Here is a 14,094-nt window from a genome sequence, read left to right as displayed (position 1 = left end):
TGGGGCGTCCTTCCTGCAGCGAGGACGCCCAGTCACTCCAGCGCTGCTCCAGGCCAGGCGGGGGAGGGCGGCTGACCGGCCGGGGCCTGCGGATCTGGCTGGTGGCGAGGGCACAAGGTGGGCCGGAGGATGCTTTCTTATTCCCCAGGTGCTGCCCTTCAGGACTGCAGCTCTCTGGAGAGTGGGATGGTGGAGGGCTAAGGACCCCTTGGAGATCTGAAGGGAGGACATAGAAGAGTGTGAGTGTGTGTGTTGGCCGGTGGGGAGGACTGTCCGTGTCATTCGGAGGCTTGGCCTTTTTTGTCGAAAAACAGAGAGTGGGAGCTGTCCTGGCCTGCCCTTTTCGCTTTTTCTAAAGAGCCCCTGGCTGGTGACTGAGGTGGCAGGCCTAGGGCCCTCTGGCCATCCTCGTCTCTAGAGGCCCCGGTCTCTAGCTTTTTTCCCAAGAGGGAGGGGCCAGGCCGGGCACCTCCCTGTTCCTTTCTACTGGCACCTTGGACAGAGGTTGGGGCTGGGCCTCACCGTCCGACGCCTGGAGGGAGGTTCAGGGGTGAAGAATCGTGGCATTGTAGTCACAAGACCATTATGTAACCGCGGGCTCTCTCCTGGAGAGTAAGGTAGCTTTTACTTACTGTAACAAAGTTGTTCCTTTGGACTTTGACGATGAGGCAGTGGAACTGGTGAGCTTGCTGGCAAAATGGTGCCAATTTCATACTTTCACGTCGTCGTCTGTAACCAGGCCCCACCCCCATTCCTGGGTTTGTAAACAGTGCCCCCTTCTGAGCGGTAACCTGGAATAGGCCACCAGGTGACACTAGTTCTCTTCATTTATAAAGAGCTTTATAATATCAGAACATCCCCCCTGGACTGCTGTCTTAGTTTGACCAAACCCCTTGAGATTCCCCCATTCATCTCATTTTAGACATTGGTTTTTAAAATGAGGATGTTGATTTGCCCAAGGTCACAGCTAGTGAGGCCTTGAACAGGTTCTTCTGACCTTTCCTCAGCACCTGTGTGCCCACAGTCTCCTGTTGAGACTGATTTTTCCTCTCTAGAGTGTGGGGGCAGAGGGTCTGCTCACCCAGTGCTCTGCCAATCCCCACTGAAGTGGAACCAGCCCTGCGTAGTTGGGCAATGCTAGATGAGGGTATTTTGGATGCGGCCAAGGGCTCAAGGTCTGCCTGGGTGGCAGCCCGCATAGGTGCATACTGTACATCTGGTACAGGCTGAAATAGTGGTCATGCGTTCTGCTTGCCCTTTCAGGTCATCCAGCCCACAGGCTACTGTGGACTCGAAGATCGAAGTGGTCTGAAATGGTACCAGCCTTGTACTAAACAGAACTGGAATGATGGCATCTTTTGTCTGTTGGGCTGGGCTAAAGAGATGGGGAGGTATGGGAGATCATTACCACTCTGTGATGGAATTGTGGTCAAAGACAGCAGGATTTTGTATTTCATATCTTCAGTTCCTGCAAAGTACCTCTTGTGCTGTAGAGTGCCGGGCAGGTCCTGGCTGGCCTGTTGGGATTGCTCTCATCCCAGGAAGTGTCCATCGGGGTCTGCTTCAGAACTCTGGTACTTTAGGATGAATGCCATGACGTAGATAGAAGGGATATGAAACAAGGGTGTTAAATAATAATTCCTCACCTTTTTTAAGGCACTTCAAAAATGTTTGATTTCCAGGTTTTTCCCTATCTAACTTTTTTTGGGGGGAAAGAGGTCTTAGCATTCCTGTGAGAAAAATAACAGAGTAGTACCTTTTGCTTTACCTAGTATGTTGTACTTTTTGAATGAATGAGTGAGTTTGATATGAGGAAGCAGAGATTCAGGGGAAGGACAAATTAGTGTGTAGCTGGGTCCAAAATCTAGGTCTTTCAAAAATTATGCTGAGCTGTAAAGAGTAAATATTCTAGCAAGGATAACGGGGAAGCAGATGGAAGGATGGGACAGACAGGGTGACATGTGTAACTGGCCAAGTCTGAGGCTGTCTCCTCAGTCTCTCTACCTCGAAGAGGCTTCCCAGCCCTGGGTACTTAAGAAAATGCTCATTGAGCATTGGTGGACTGGAAAGTATCCTATACCTTTTTGATTATATAGAACAGGGTTTGACAACTGTTTTCTGTAAAGAGCCAGATAATAAATATTTTAGGCTTTGCAGGCTATACAGTTTCTTACAGCTACCAAACTCTGCCGTTGTAGTGTGTTTCTATACATACACAGGTGGTGGGCTGAATCTGCCTGATGGTCAACTCCTTCATAGACTATCTTTGTTTGCAGATGCTCTCAAATAACCTTAGTTAATCATGTAGCAGTCTCCATTGAGAGCAAGCCTCACTGCTAAAATGAAAGTTATCAAATGGGGAAAGGCTTTTTACTCATTCATTCATTGTCCAAGACCAAAAAATTAAAAGTAAAGACCACAAATAAGGCCTGCCGATTCCTAGTCGATTTTCTCACTGTGTACCGGTGATGTAATAATGGCCATTAAGTCAAGGGTTTATGGTGTCTAGATGTTATGCCACTTGGTTCATCCTCAGGACAACTGGGCAGTCCCCATTTTACAGATGATAGATAACATGAAAGCACACAGGTTAAGTTACTTGCCTAAGGATACAGCAGGTAGATAATATATGGTAATATTCTGACTATCAGTGCCATTCAGAATATTGAAAATAGATACATTTTAGAGTTGGAAAAACATATGATAAAAACTGATGCCATTCTGTCTTTTTTTCCAGTTTGTCCTGTGTTTCCCGGGGTGGGGACTATGCTGTGTTAAAGACTTAGGGAATTCACAGTCCTAATGCATCACGTCTGTTTTTGGTTGCCCTTGCCTCCTGTACTCCCCTTTCCCACTGGGGCCCCACACCCAGCAGCTAATATTCATTGCCGAGACCACAGAGTTGTCAGTCTCACCTCTCCACTCCTTCTGCAGTGTCACGATGTCTGACCGGAAGGCAGTGATCAAGAACGCAGACATGTCTGAGGACATGCAACAGGATGCTGTTGACTGTGCCACACAGGCCATGGAGAAGTACAACATAGAAAAGGACATTGCTGCCTATATCAAGAAGGTGTGTGGGGAGTGCTGTGGCTGGGAGCCAGGGCAGAGATTGGCAGGAAGGGCTGGAGCTGGGAACATGAGAAAGTAGATACAGCACATGCAAACAAAACCGTAGGACTTGCAGAACAGACAGATTAGGGAGTGATTCTAAATTGCCAAAGCTTCACCTTAGGAGTTAATTTTTTTTTTAAGTTTATTTACTTATTTTCTCTGTGGAAAAGAGGGAGAAGAGAGAGGAACGTACCCCAAACAGGGTCCTCATGCTGTTTTTCACCCCAGCTTCAGCTAGCCCTGGATCTTGGGCAGGAGTGTACCTGATATGTTCAGGGAGGTCTCTTAGACATGAACCCAGAACCTCCCATGTGGGTCAGCATCGCACAGCTTTATGTGACCACTGTTCCACTGTCCAGCACCTCCTTAGGAGTTCTTGATAGAAGCTCTGCTGTGTGCATATTTATGTTTACAGGTAGTTATGTAACTGTGAGCTTTGGAGAAAGATAATACTTTGTAGAGAAGCTTCAGAATTAAATATTGGCCCAGTTTGGAACTATTTCAAAGATCAAAGATATTTGAATAAATAAGATAATATATAAAATTTGAGGGAACTGTATCATTTAAAGAGGACCTGTAATAGTCCTCATTATGTAGGGGTATTCCTTTTCCTACCCTTAAAAAGAACTCAAATATTACATCATTCTCCTTCTATTCTTAAGAAAAGTATGGACTTGAAAATATATATTATTAATTGTCAAGAGGGCACATATACTCACCAAAGGAAGAGAGAGATATATAGAGAGACAGTAACTCCTCATTGGGGTCTGGGCAGTTGCAATCCATTCCCCATATCTCCATTCTGTTGAAATCCTGAGCTTACATGTACACACATGTACCCAGCATGTTTTTCAAGCCATTTGGCCTGGGATTCCAACCATAGTTGGCCATGTGGTATTCAATTTCCTATATTCAGCATTAAGTTCACTGCTACTGGGCCAACTCCTGAATATAATTTTTTAGAAATTAATGAGCAATATTGGGTCAATAGATTTGTTCCCTGAAAAATTCCTGAGTGAATAGACGAGGGGTAGTTAGCATGGTGAGGAAGCAACTGATCCAGAAGTAAGAAAGGGTACTTGAGCTCCCTAGTTCCCAGTCAGGATCCGTATCCATTGGGGTGTAGTCCCAGTTTTTGATATTCTCAACTCTCATATTTCAAGAAGGGTGTGTGAGAGTGGTAGTCTGATCCATGGAAGTGGTAGGGTCTCCTTGAGTCTTTATAAGACTCTCATTTTTTGTCTAGATGGGTGAGATAAGAGAAAATTGGGATGCTGGGAAGCTTTTTGTGTGTGTGGAGTCAAGGGGTGCAGAGCCAGCTGGAGTCAGCGGCTCCTTGCTAAGTAATGGCCTTATCCTGTTCAGAGAAAGACTCAGTCATGAACTTTCAGAGCTAGAAGAACCCTTAGGTTATCTGGTCCAGCTTTCTTTTGCTTATGGACAAAATGAGATCCAGGGGAGTGACCATGACTTTCCTACATTATAGAATCTTTGTTTTTTAAAATTTTATTTATTGTTATTATTTTTTACTTTGACCAGAGAGAGGGAGAGGGAAGGTGAGAAAGCAAGCCATTGGTCCAGGAGTCTAACCGCAGTCAACTATGTGGGAGTCCAGCACCTTAACCATCACACCACCTGCTGGTCCCCATCATAGAATATTGAACAGGATCAGGATTTGAGCTGGGTTTGGTTCCACTGTTCCCTAGTACCTTTTGGCAACATGTGGAATGGGGACTGTGAGGAAGTCTGAAAAGTTCTATGTTGAACACCTGAGGGCACAGAGCCCCAAGATGAGCTACATCTGTGGGACCGTGGTGGTGGGCTGCTTCCCTTTCATAGTCAGGGCAGGATGGGTCAAGAACCGATCCTGTAGACTGAGCTACAGGGTGCAAGGAGCTGCTTATCTGGTTAATTCAAAGATTTCCTGGGTGGTTTTGATGTTGAACTTGTGCCCCCGAGAGACAAGAGGGAATTGCCTTGATCTTTTGAGGTCCTTGTTCTGGTGTGTACATCAGTGAAGTGCCTGTAATATTGATTTATATAGAATTGCTTCTTGCTAGTCTTGACGTTCAGTCCATGTTTTCTCTAATATATTGGTTTTTGGTATTTGGAAATGCTAGTTTAGTAATATATGAGGTGGGAGGTGACAGGTCCCTTTTTGTATCATTCTGTGTGACAATAGAATTGTCCTTTATTCTACTGGCCTCTCTAAAGCCCTTCCTGAAGAATCACAGGGTGGGCTACTGGTATGTGAAGGGGTGGGGTAATAAGAGGGAGAAGAGATGATCAGGACATAGAGTGCTAGAGACTCTGCAGGGAGGAATAATAGAGCCTTTGTGGTGTTCCATTATTAATGAGAGTAAGAGTGTCCTAGCCAACCTTAGAACCTGAGCTCCTGAGGTTCAGGGAGCTGAGGCTTTGGGCTGGGGGTGAGATGAGAATGCAAACTTAAAAACATGTGCTTGTGCTTATGCTAGAGTTGAAGAGACTAACTCCCATTCTAATTTCTCATCCTTCAGTTTCCCTAATCACCTTTTTTTTTCTTTCTTTACTCTTTTGTTTTTTTTAGGAATTTGACAAGAAATATAACCCTACCTGGCATTGTATTGTGGGCCGAAATTTTGGCAGCTACGTCACACATGAGACAAAGCACTTCATCTATTTTTACTTGGGTCAAGTTGCAATCCTCCTCTTCAAGTCAGGCTAGGTGGCCATGGTGAAGGTGTCAGTGGCGGCGGCAGCGATGGCAAGCAGGCGGCGTTGCTGGGACTGTTTTGCACTGGGGCCAGCATCAGGATGTCCTCTCCAATGGCTGTGCTACTGCATGGACTGTATACTCGATTTCATGTGTATGTCGCAGTAAACAAAACCAAACTTCTTTCTGTTTAGTTGCCTGGGGAAGAAGGCTGCTTTATGTTTATTTTTCAAGACTTAAAAAAATTTTTTTGGTTGTATTGCACTAGGAAATCTCTCCCACCCCTCCCTTTTCTCTTTCTCTCCCTTACAAAATAAATAGCCCTCAACAAAGCCTGAAAGACTAGGAGGGCTGAGGAAAAGAAATAGGTCTCTGGAGGTGGAACTAAAACTGCAGCTGCCTCTTCTGGTGGAGAATGCTGCTTTGGGAGGACCAGGAAGACTGCGGGAGGACAGTGTTAGAATTGGCAGAGAGAGGGATAGGAAGAATGGTGGGGGATTGATCTAGTACCAGGGAGAATATTCCACTGAACTGTGATTCTATGGCTTGGGCAGAGGGTGGGGTGGGAGGTGGATTCTTTAAGGGGCCCTGATATGTCTGTCTGGTGTGTGGGAGTAGGGAGCAGACTTGTCTTGCTGTCTTTGTCAGAATTTCTAAGTAAGGGCTGTGTCTTTGTGGATTACCTTCTTTTATTCTTCCTGCCAGAGATCATGCTAGGAGGTTGTTGGGGGTAGAATTAGCTTGATTTTTTTTCCCCCCTCTACATTCTTTTCTGTCTGCTCCCTGCTTACCCCTTGGTTTTCTCATTCCTCTGGAGTTCTCTTAGAGCAGCCCCTGTTGTTAGTTGGCTGGTAAGGGAATTTCTGGTGACTGTAGTTCCTTAGTTAGATCTTAGCAATCAAACCAAATCAATGTCTCCCTAATTCTCCTCTGTGAATATGTGTGTGTATGTGTGTGTGGGTGTGGGTTCGGGGTAGAGGGGAGGGAAGGGGACAGGACAGTGTGGAATCTCTAGGGTGTATGGATAGTTAGGGGATACAGTTAGTTCTATGTGGGCCTTTATGTTAAAACCACTGGGAGTGTCTCTTTGAGGGGTGTAGACAAATGTTACACACACCCTTAGTCACCTAGCCCAGACACTCTGCTTGCTGTATGGCTGTCTGCTCTCTGGGAAGGCTTTAGGAGGATCACCTGGACCAGGTGATTATGCTGCCATCTGCCCTGGAGCTGTCTCAATGGAGTGACTTTGGACGGTTGTAGCCTCTGGTGGGAGGTGGGGATAAAAAGTGATAGAGGAGGTCGGTCTTGTAGTGATGAAGCCAGATATCAGGAGGTGGAGCAGGGCCATGAGTGAGAGGAGATTCCAAGGACGATGCAGGGGGTATCTTGTCTGTTGACGAAGTAGGAGTGGGATGGGTAGGGTGGTCATTGCTGATTGAGCTGCTGATTGTCATGAATTGCATTCAAAACTCATGTTTAGGATTGGCACTTTGGGGTTGGGGGATCCAGCTCATTCTTTTATTTTCAAGTCCATTCTTGGGGGCTGGTGAGGTGGCAGGAAAATGTCTACTTTCCAAGTCCTTAGTGTGTGCTGAGCTTTCTTTTTGATGCTGTCAGGGGAGGGTGGAAACTGGGGTGGTTCCCTATATCAAACCCTTCAGTGGGCACAAGATTGAGTGCTTGATTTTAGGTTTATTTTTTTATGAATGTCCAAATCTGTGTTTTCCCCCACCCTCCCAGACTTGTGTGGCCAGTTGAAAGTGTCTGGTTTGTGTTCATCTCCCTCATTTCTGGAGCAGGGGCTGACACCCTGCCACATCTATGCTCTGCATCCATGCCTCTTTTGGACATTAAAGGTCGATTGATGCACCTCTGAGCTGTTTGGCTTTCTTTTGGGGTAAGGGGTTGGCTTGGTGGCAATGGTGCACATGGTGGGAACAGAGGGTATCCAGGTTGAAGAGACTGGAGACTGAAAAGGATACTGATTGGCCTGAAGCAGGACTTATAGGAACTAGACTTAATGCCTTTTAAGAAGGGGAGAACTAACCAGCAGCACTCACCTGCCAGGGCTCCTGGGCCCTACTTCCTTTAGAGGTGGATGGCCAGGAAAGCCACGTTTTGGATCTTTGATGTAGTAGATACTGCCTTCCAAGCTGCTGTCCTGGAACGGCCTGAGCTTAGCAAAACCTCATAGTCCTCCTACTCCCCTTTCTAAGACTTTCCTGAGCCTAAAGACTACATCAGCTAAGTCCTGTTCTGGCCTCTCAGAAATAGAAAGCTGTGGGTCTTCAGAAAGATGGAACCTCTTTTCATGAAATATGCATGACTCTGGTTTGTCTTGGTTGTCCCATGTGGGTACCCCTGCCCCACACATCTAGAGAATTCAGAACCAAGATTTGTAAGAGTCCATCCATCCCTGACCCTGTGCTATCAGTGCTTGGGCCAAATGGCTTTAGTCCTTATAGAGGTGTTAGGAAAGCAGAGATGCTTGTCCTCTCATGTTATTTATTCATTCAAAAGAAATGTTTACAGAGTTCTGTGCTTAGGCCTAGGATGCTGTTCACAGAGGCAAATGAGACAGGCAAATAATATCCTACGGCATGTGCATTCTAGTGGGTAGAACAGGACACACATTGATTAGCTTTTCCCAATGATGATAAATGTGTTATCAAAGAAAGAAACTGGACAGTGAGCTATTGAGTGTTGGGAGTGGGTTTTTAGCATTCCTAAAGACTGAATTAGGTCTGGAACAGTGAGGTCCTAAGGGATTAAGATGAGGGACTTGGAAGGGCCGGTAGGTGGTGCGGTTGAGGGTACTAGATTCCCACATGGCCAACTGTGGTTCAAGTCTCAGAACTGGTGGCTTGTTCTCTCTCTCCCTCTCGCTCTGTCCCTCTCTGGTCAGATTGAAATAAATAAATAGCTAAATAAAATCTTAAAAAAGATGAAGGACTTGAACCCTAACTTCCCACCTTTGCTGGTATGAGTAATTAGACAAAATTAGAGCCTTATTTTGGAAAGAATTAAGTCACGGTTCACATTTCATCTGTGATAGGTGTCTGTAGAACCAAAACTCATTCATTCACTTCCTGCCCTGATGGAAGAGGCAGTCCAGGTGGTATGTATAAAGAACATCCCTGCACAGGTAAGTACACACTGCTCACTGGAAGGCTAATCTTACAGGGCTTTCTAGTGGAGACGAGCTGCCACCCTGTGGGGCCAAGAGGGGAAGGATGTAAAGGATCATAGGGACCAGCAGTTGGCATAATGGCTATGTTGCTGGACTCGCATGTGGTCGCCCATAATTCGAGTCCCGGACCTGTGGCTTAAACTCACGCCGGGCGTGTGTGCATGCGTGCCTAAGATCCTGAGAGGAGAATGGAGAAGGGGTTGTGGCATGGCCGTGCCCCCTGGGGGGTGATTTCTCGCTTTCTGTCTCTTAGGTCTTTCTGGTGGGCACGTGTGCCCTATAGCAAAAACCTCTCAAAAAAAAAAAAAAAGGAGGATCACGGAAAGGGCTGTGGAAGGTAGATGGGAACTGTAGAATTCTTACAGAAGACTTTAGCTACTATTGAAACTTTGGCCAGGCAGAGAGGAAGTGGGAATATCAATGTCCCCAACCTCTCTTTTACCCTGTTTTTCAGTCCTCTATAGACTCCCTTTGGCCAAACCTAACTGAAAGGCAGATGACAAGGCTGACCAAGCGATGCAGTCTGTAGAGGTTAGTCCTTTGCCTCCAGGGATCAGTAGGAAAGAGAAGAGTGGAGAATGAATCTTAGGTGGGAAGGGGGTGGCAAATGGATAAAAAACAGCATGTAGGGAATTGTCTGCTGCCATGGTACCATTTCTGCCCTCCTGAACTCTGGTATCCTTTCTTCTCGGCCTAAAGTGTCCCAATTTCGTTGAATTTTTGCTCAAACATTCTCAGAGGGGGCTTCTCAAATTCTATATGAAATAGTGTATCTCCCCCTGAATCACTATTAACTCTACCCAGTTTAATTCTGCATAACACCTGCCAGTATTTGACATTTGTTTACTTGTCGGTCTCTCACAACTAGAACGTAAGTTACATGAGAGCAATCTTCTTTATCTTTTTAAAATTTGCTATGAGGCACATGTACTTACCTGAGAGTGATTGGGTGCGGGTTGGGGGGTGGGTGTGAGGAAGCATCCTCCAGGGGAAATGGTTACTACAATCCCTTCTCCATTTTCCTCTTGAGATTTTGGTCCCATACACATATGCTCCCAGAATGTTTTTCAAGCCACTGGGTCTGGAACTTAAACCATATAGTTGGCCATGTGGGATGCAGCCACCTTTACCACCACACTACCTGCTGGCCCCAGTTTTCTTAACTGCTTTATCTTTAAGCACACAGAACAGTGCCTGTCCTGTAGGTAGTAACAAATGTCAATTGACCAAATGGAAAGAGAATATAAGAAGCATGGGCAGTCCTTTTGCCCTTGGGCTCCCTGGCCTGTCCTAGAGACTTTTGTCTTTGGCTTGGCTTCCTCTTGCTGCCCAACCTTTGTATGTACCTCTTGCCACCTAGAATGGAATGAAAGGGGATCCTCCATAAGTGGTTTCAGGCCTTAACCCCTCTTTCTTGCCAGCTATGGAAGAATGAAGTTGTGTGTTCGTAAAATGCATTTTATCTTTAAAGCATTTCAGTTGCTGACATCTCAGAGCACCCTTCTAAGCTAGACTTAACTGTCATTAGCCACAGTTTTGGAAGCAAACTGTATTAGGGTGAGTGACTTGCCAAAGCCACTGTAGCTGGTAACATTACTAGAGCTCAGCACTGACTCATAAGGGCTTAACGGGATTCTATAGCAGGGGTCTCACCCCTTCAGAGTCAGGCCCAGCTCTCTTGAGCTTAATAATGAATCCCCTGTTCCACTGATGTTCCCTGTCTGGGCTCCTGGTTAGCAGGGGCAGGGAGAAGGATTTCCTGTCTGCCCCTCCACTTCCCCTCTACCAAGGCTTAAGGATCTCCTTTCTCCTTAAGGCCTTTTCAGAGGATGAATCTTCTGGTCTTAGAGAGCTGATTCCTAGAGTTCTGAGCTCTTAGGCTTCTGTGCTAAAGACACAAACTCATCACCACCTTAGGAACAAGGAGTGACCTATCACCTACTGAAGAGGTCAGGTGTACTTGCATTTGTGATGTATGTAGGTTGGGTGTCCACACCAATTGACATAAATACTACCACCAACTGCAACCATGCCAACACAGAAAGTTTCATAAGATTGTAGAACCTGGAAGTTTTCCATGTGGGATTGCCTCACAGAGCAGTGATAAACATCTACTGGTCAAATGGGAAAAAAAAAAAAAGATTTCTCCAGTGTGTAGTATTTGCGGTAAGGCTGCTAGACATTGCTATCTTAGGCTTTTTAAAGAGAAGTCAAAAAGCAATGTGGTGGGACCAGCAGTTAGCATAATGGCTATGTCACTAGAATCCCATGTAGTCAACTGTGGTTCTAGTACTGGACTCGGTAGCTTAAACTCACGCTGGGCACGTGTGCATGTGTGCCCAAGATCCCAAGAGGAGAATGAAAGAGAAGGGATTGGTGGCATGGCCATCCCCCCTAGGGGATGATTTCTTACTTTCTATCTCTCTGTCTCTCTCGGTCTTTCTGGTGAGTGCACATACCCTATAGCAAACACACACACACACCAAAAAAAACACCTCAATAAAAACCAAACAAAACAAGCAAAAAAGGGCAGTGTGGTGATGTGGGCATAATGCAGGATCTAGAACTAGAAGACATGGGATTGAGTCCCGTGTCTGATACTTATTCACTGTATGAACTTGGACAAGTTACTTGACCTGAGCCTCAATTTCTTCATCTGTAAAGTAGAGATAATATCTGTCTTCCCTAAAGGGTCGTTATGAAGATCAAATGGCAATGTGTGTGAAAGCGCTTTAAAATTGGAAAAAGATCATGATGAAGAGGTGAAAGATGCTGATTTTAAGAGTATCTAATAAAGTTTGGGGAAAGAATAAAGTGTTGTGGGAAGTCATGCTCTCAAAACTCCCTTTCATATCCTACCATCTTTTTCATTCTCTGCCCATTTGTACTCATATTGCAAGGAAGGTAATTAAGGATCAGACAGGGAAAAAAATGTACTTAAGGATACATGGATGTTTGGGATAACTGGGATGTAGAACTTGGTCTCCTGATCCCCAGGCAGAGTTTGATCCTGGTCTGAGGTGGCAGAGGGAACTAATTTATCTGAAGGTTCTGAGCCCCCTACTGATTTCTGCAGTTTCCTATACTTTAATGGTTCAGTAGTTTATAGTAGATACACAGACTTGTGCAACTGTCAATATCTAATTCCAACACTGTCATCACCCCTAAAAGAAGCCTTGTGCTCATTTGGAGTCACTTACTCCCTACCCCCACCTCTAGGCTCTAGAAATCATGAATCTACTTTCTATGAATTTGCCTATTCTGGACATTTCATACAAATGGAATCATGCAGTAGGCAGTTTATCATGTCTTGCTTCTTTCATTTAGCATATTTTCAAGGTTCATCTGTGTGGTAGTATATGTCAATACTTCTTTTTTTTTTTAACTTTCAAATCCAATTTTCTTTTGCTCTCACATACAAAACTTCACACATCATGTTTCTTGTAGTTATAAAGTCACTTGATGTCAGCCAGGTACTATTTTATCCCTAAAGATTTATTGGTATTAAAATCTGACAATTGGGAACAGCGGTTGGCATAATGGCTATGTCGCTGGACTCCCATGTAGTCAACCATGGTTCAAGACCTGGACCTGGTGGCTTAAAATCACGCCGGGTGCATGTGTGTGTGCCCAAGATCCTGAGAGGAGAATGGAGGAGAAGGGATTGCGGCATGGCCATCTGGGGAGTGATTTCTCTCACTTTCTGTCTCTCTGTCTCTGTCTTTCTGGCAAGTACATGTGCCCTATAGCAAAAACCTCTTTAAAAAAATGTAAAAACCTGACAGTTAACCAGTGTTAAATCCTTAAAATATTTACATAGTACAGCACATTAAGCTTTGGATGCTTGGCAATTGAAGCACAAAGAGGACAAGCTCCCCGTTCTACACGCTTAGAATCAGGTGTTCCCCCTCCCTATCCGGTGACTGTACACTGGTTCAAGGGGCAGTGGAGGCAACAAGCAGCTACTTCAGAGGACACTGAATTGTGATCAGGAGGCACATTGTGATGTCACTCATGTACCATGCTGCCTTTCTCCAAGGCAGTCTTGTAATTCTAGAATGGCAGGGCCAGCCGATACAGACAACATAGTTATTTACTCTGTGGAGACCTTCCACTCAGACTATGCATGCACGGTGACTTTGAATGTAATTGTCCCAGAAGCTTGTCGCGATCATCCAGGTTTTTCAGGTGGAGTGACCCATCAACCTTGCACTCAACTGTTACTTCTTTTCCACAGCTGTTGTGATCAAAGGGGACCTGGACAGCAATTAGTGGTTGTAGATATCTCATGTGAAGTTTTTCCCCATAATATGGAAACTAGTTTAAGTCCACATCTCCCAGGTTAGGATAGGTGTTTAAAGCTGGTGTGTATTCCCCCTTCACAGTACAGTCTATCCTTGGTTCTCCTTCAGGCTTTAAACCAATTAGTTTGTTCATTTTCACAAGAATACAAGGGTTTCCTTGGGAATAGCCAAAATTGGGATCATCCATAGGACTGCATGATTGAAGTATCATAAGAGGAAACGGACATGCAATATAAACTGGACCCTTCTGTTCAAAAAGCACTCCATCAGGACAACCTGTGACATTCTTCTGCTCTCCTTGGTGCGGTATATGGCTCTAGAAACTTCTTAAGTCTGTAATGTACTCTTTGTAGGAACTTGGATTAGACATGCTAAATGAATATTCCAACGTGGTCACTGGTTTAAGAAAAACTAAGTCTTGGACTAGGGATCTAGTCCTTCAGAGTCTGAGGCATAATCCACATTGTGAATGAGAAAAGTGCAGCCAGGAACCCATAAAACATTAGGTAGAAGATCAAACCCCAGCTCTTGGTGATGCACCCCAGGAACTCAGCAGTGTTCAGGTTGTAGATGAAGAGCTTCCACTTGGCCAGGATCGGGCTGAAGGACTTCTCCTTGGTCATGGAGCGTGCGTGGAAGACCAGCGGAGCGGCGGCAGTGGGGCGGAGGTGGCAGGAGGTGTGACCGGGCTGCAGCAAGGCAGTGGAGGGCAGGACACACCTTGCTTAGGTGAGTGCTGGAGGCCACTGCGCTGTGCTGGGCCAGGCTACTGCTCCTCCTGGAGCCTGACA

At 45.5% G+C, this 14,094-nt stretch overlaps 1 protein-coding gene, 1 long non-coding RNA gene and 1 pseudogene across 4 annotated transcripts; 2 read left to right on the top strand and 1 right to left on the bottom strand.

Annotated features, from left to right (window-relative positions):
* The first annotated feature begins 41 nt into the window (after positions 1 to 41).
* Positions 42 to 7,685, top strand: DYNLL2 (dynein light chain LC8-type 2). 3 transcript variants are annotated; one of them, XM_027774252.1, is made up of 3 exons: positions 42 to 117; positions 2,935 to 3,073; positions 5,684 to 7,685. In XM_027774252.1, the coding sequence occupies exons 2-3, from the start codon at positions 2,942 to 2,944 to the stop codon at positions 5,819 to 5,821; spliced, it is 270 nt and encodes an 89-aa protein (XP_027630053.1). In that variant the 5' UTR covers positions 42 to 117; positions 2,935 to 2,941; the 3' UTR covers positions 5,822 to 7,685. The 3 variants fall into 3 exon arrangements, with proteins under 3 accessions (XP_027630053.1, XP_027630052.1, XP_014445685.1); XM_027774251.1 differs by lacking the exon at positions 42 to 117 and adding an exon at positions 1,283 to 1,391; XM_014590199.2 differs by lacking the exon at positions 42 to 117 and adding an exon at positions 2,596 to 2,618.
* Positions 7,686 to 8,868: 1,183 nt separating this feature from the next.
* On the top strand, positions 8,869 to 11,907 carry LOC102483931 (uncharacterized). The gene is made up of 3 exons (XR_335431.3): positions 8,869 to 8,954; positions 9,454 to 9,530; positions 11,691 to 11,907. It is a non-coding gene; the product is annotated as an uncharacterized LOC102483931 (long non-coding RNA).
* Positions 11,908 to 13,071: 1,164 nt separating this feature from the next.
* On the bottom strand, positions 13,072 to 14,073 carry LOC102483529 (sodium/potassium-transporting ATPase subunit beta-3 pseudogene; annotated as a pseudogene).
* Positions 14,074 to 14,094: the final 21 nt, after the last annotated feature.

The sequence above is a fragment of the Tupaia chinensis genome, unplaced genomic scaffold (genome assembly GCF_000334495.1).
Source record: "Tupaia chinensis unplaced genomic scaffold, TupChi_1.0 Scaffold000416_1, whole genome shotgun sequence".
In the NCBI taxonomy this organism is placed as follows: domain Eukaryota; kingdom Metazoa; phylum Chordata; class Mammalia; order Scandentia; family Tupaiidae; genus Tupaia; species Tupaia belangeri.
The sequence above is the reverse complement of the archived record's forward strand: the minus strand, read 5'-3'. Positions and strand labels throughout refer to the sequence as shown.

What these genes read in the sequence shown, in the direction of transcription:
- DYNLL2 (XM_027774251.1), top strand. An exon ending in TTGCTGCCTATATCAAGAAG is followed by an intron (nt 3,074 to 5,683) that starts GTGTGTGGGGAG and finishes TGTTTTTTTTAG; the next exon opens with GAATTTGACAAGAAATATAA.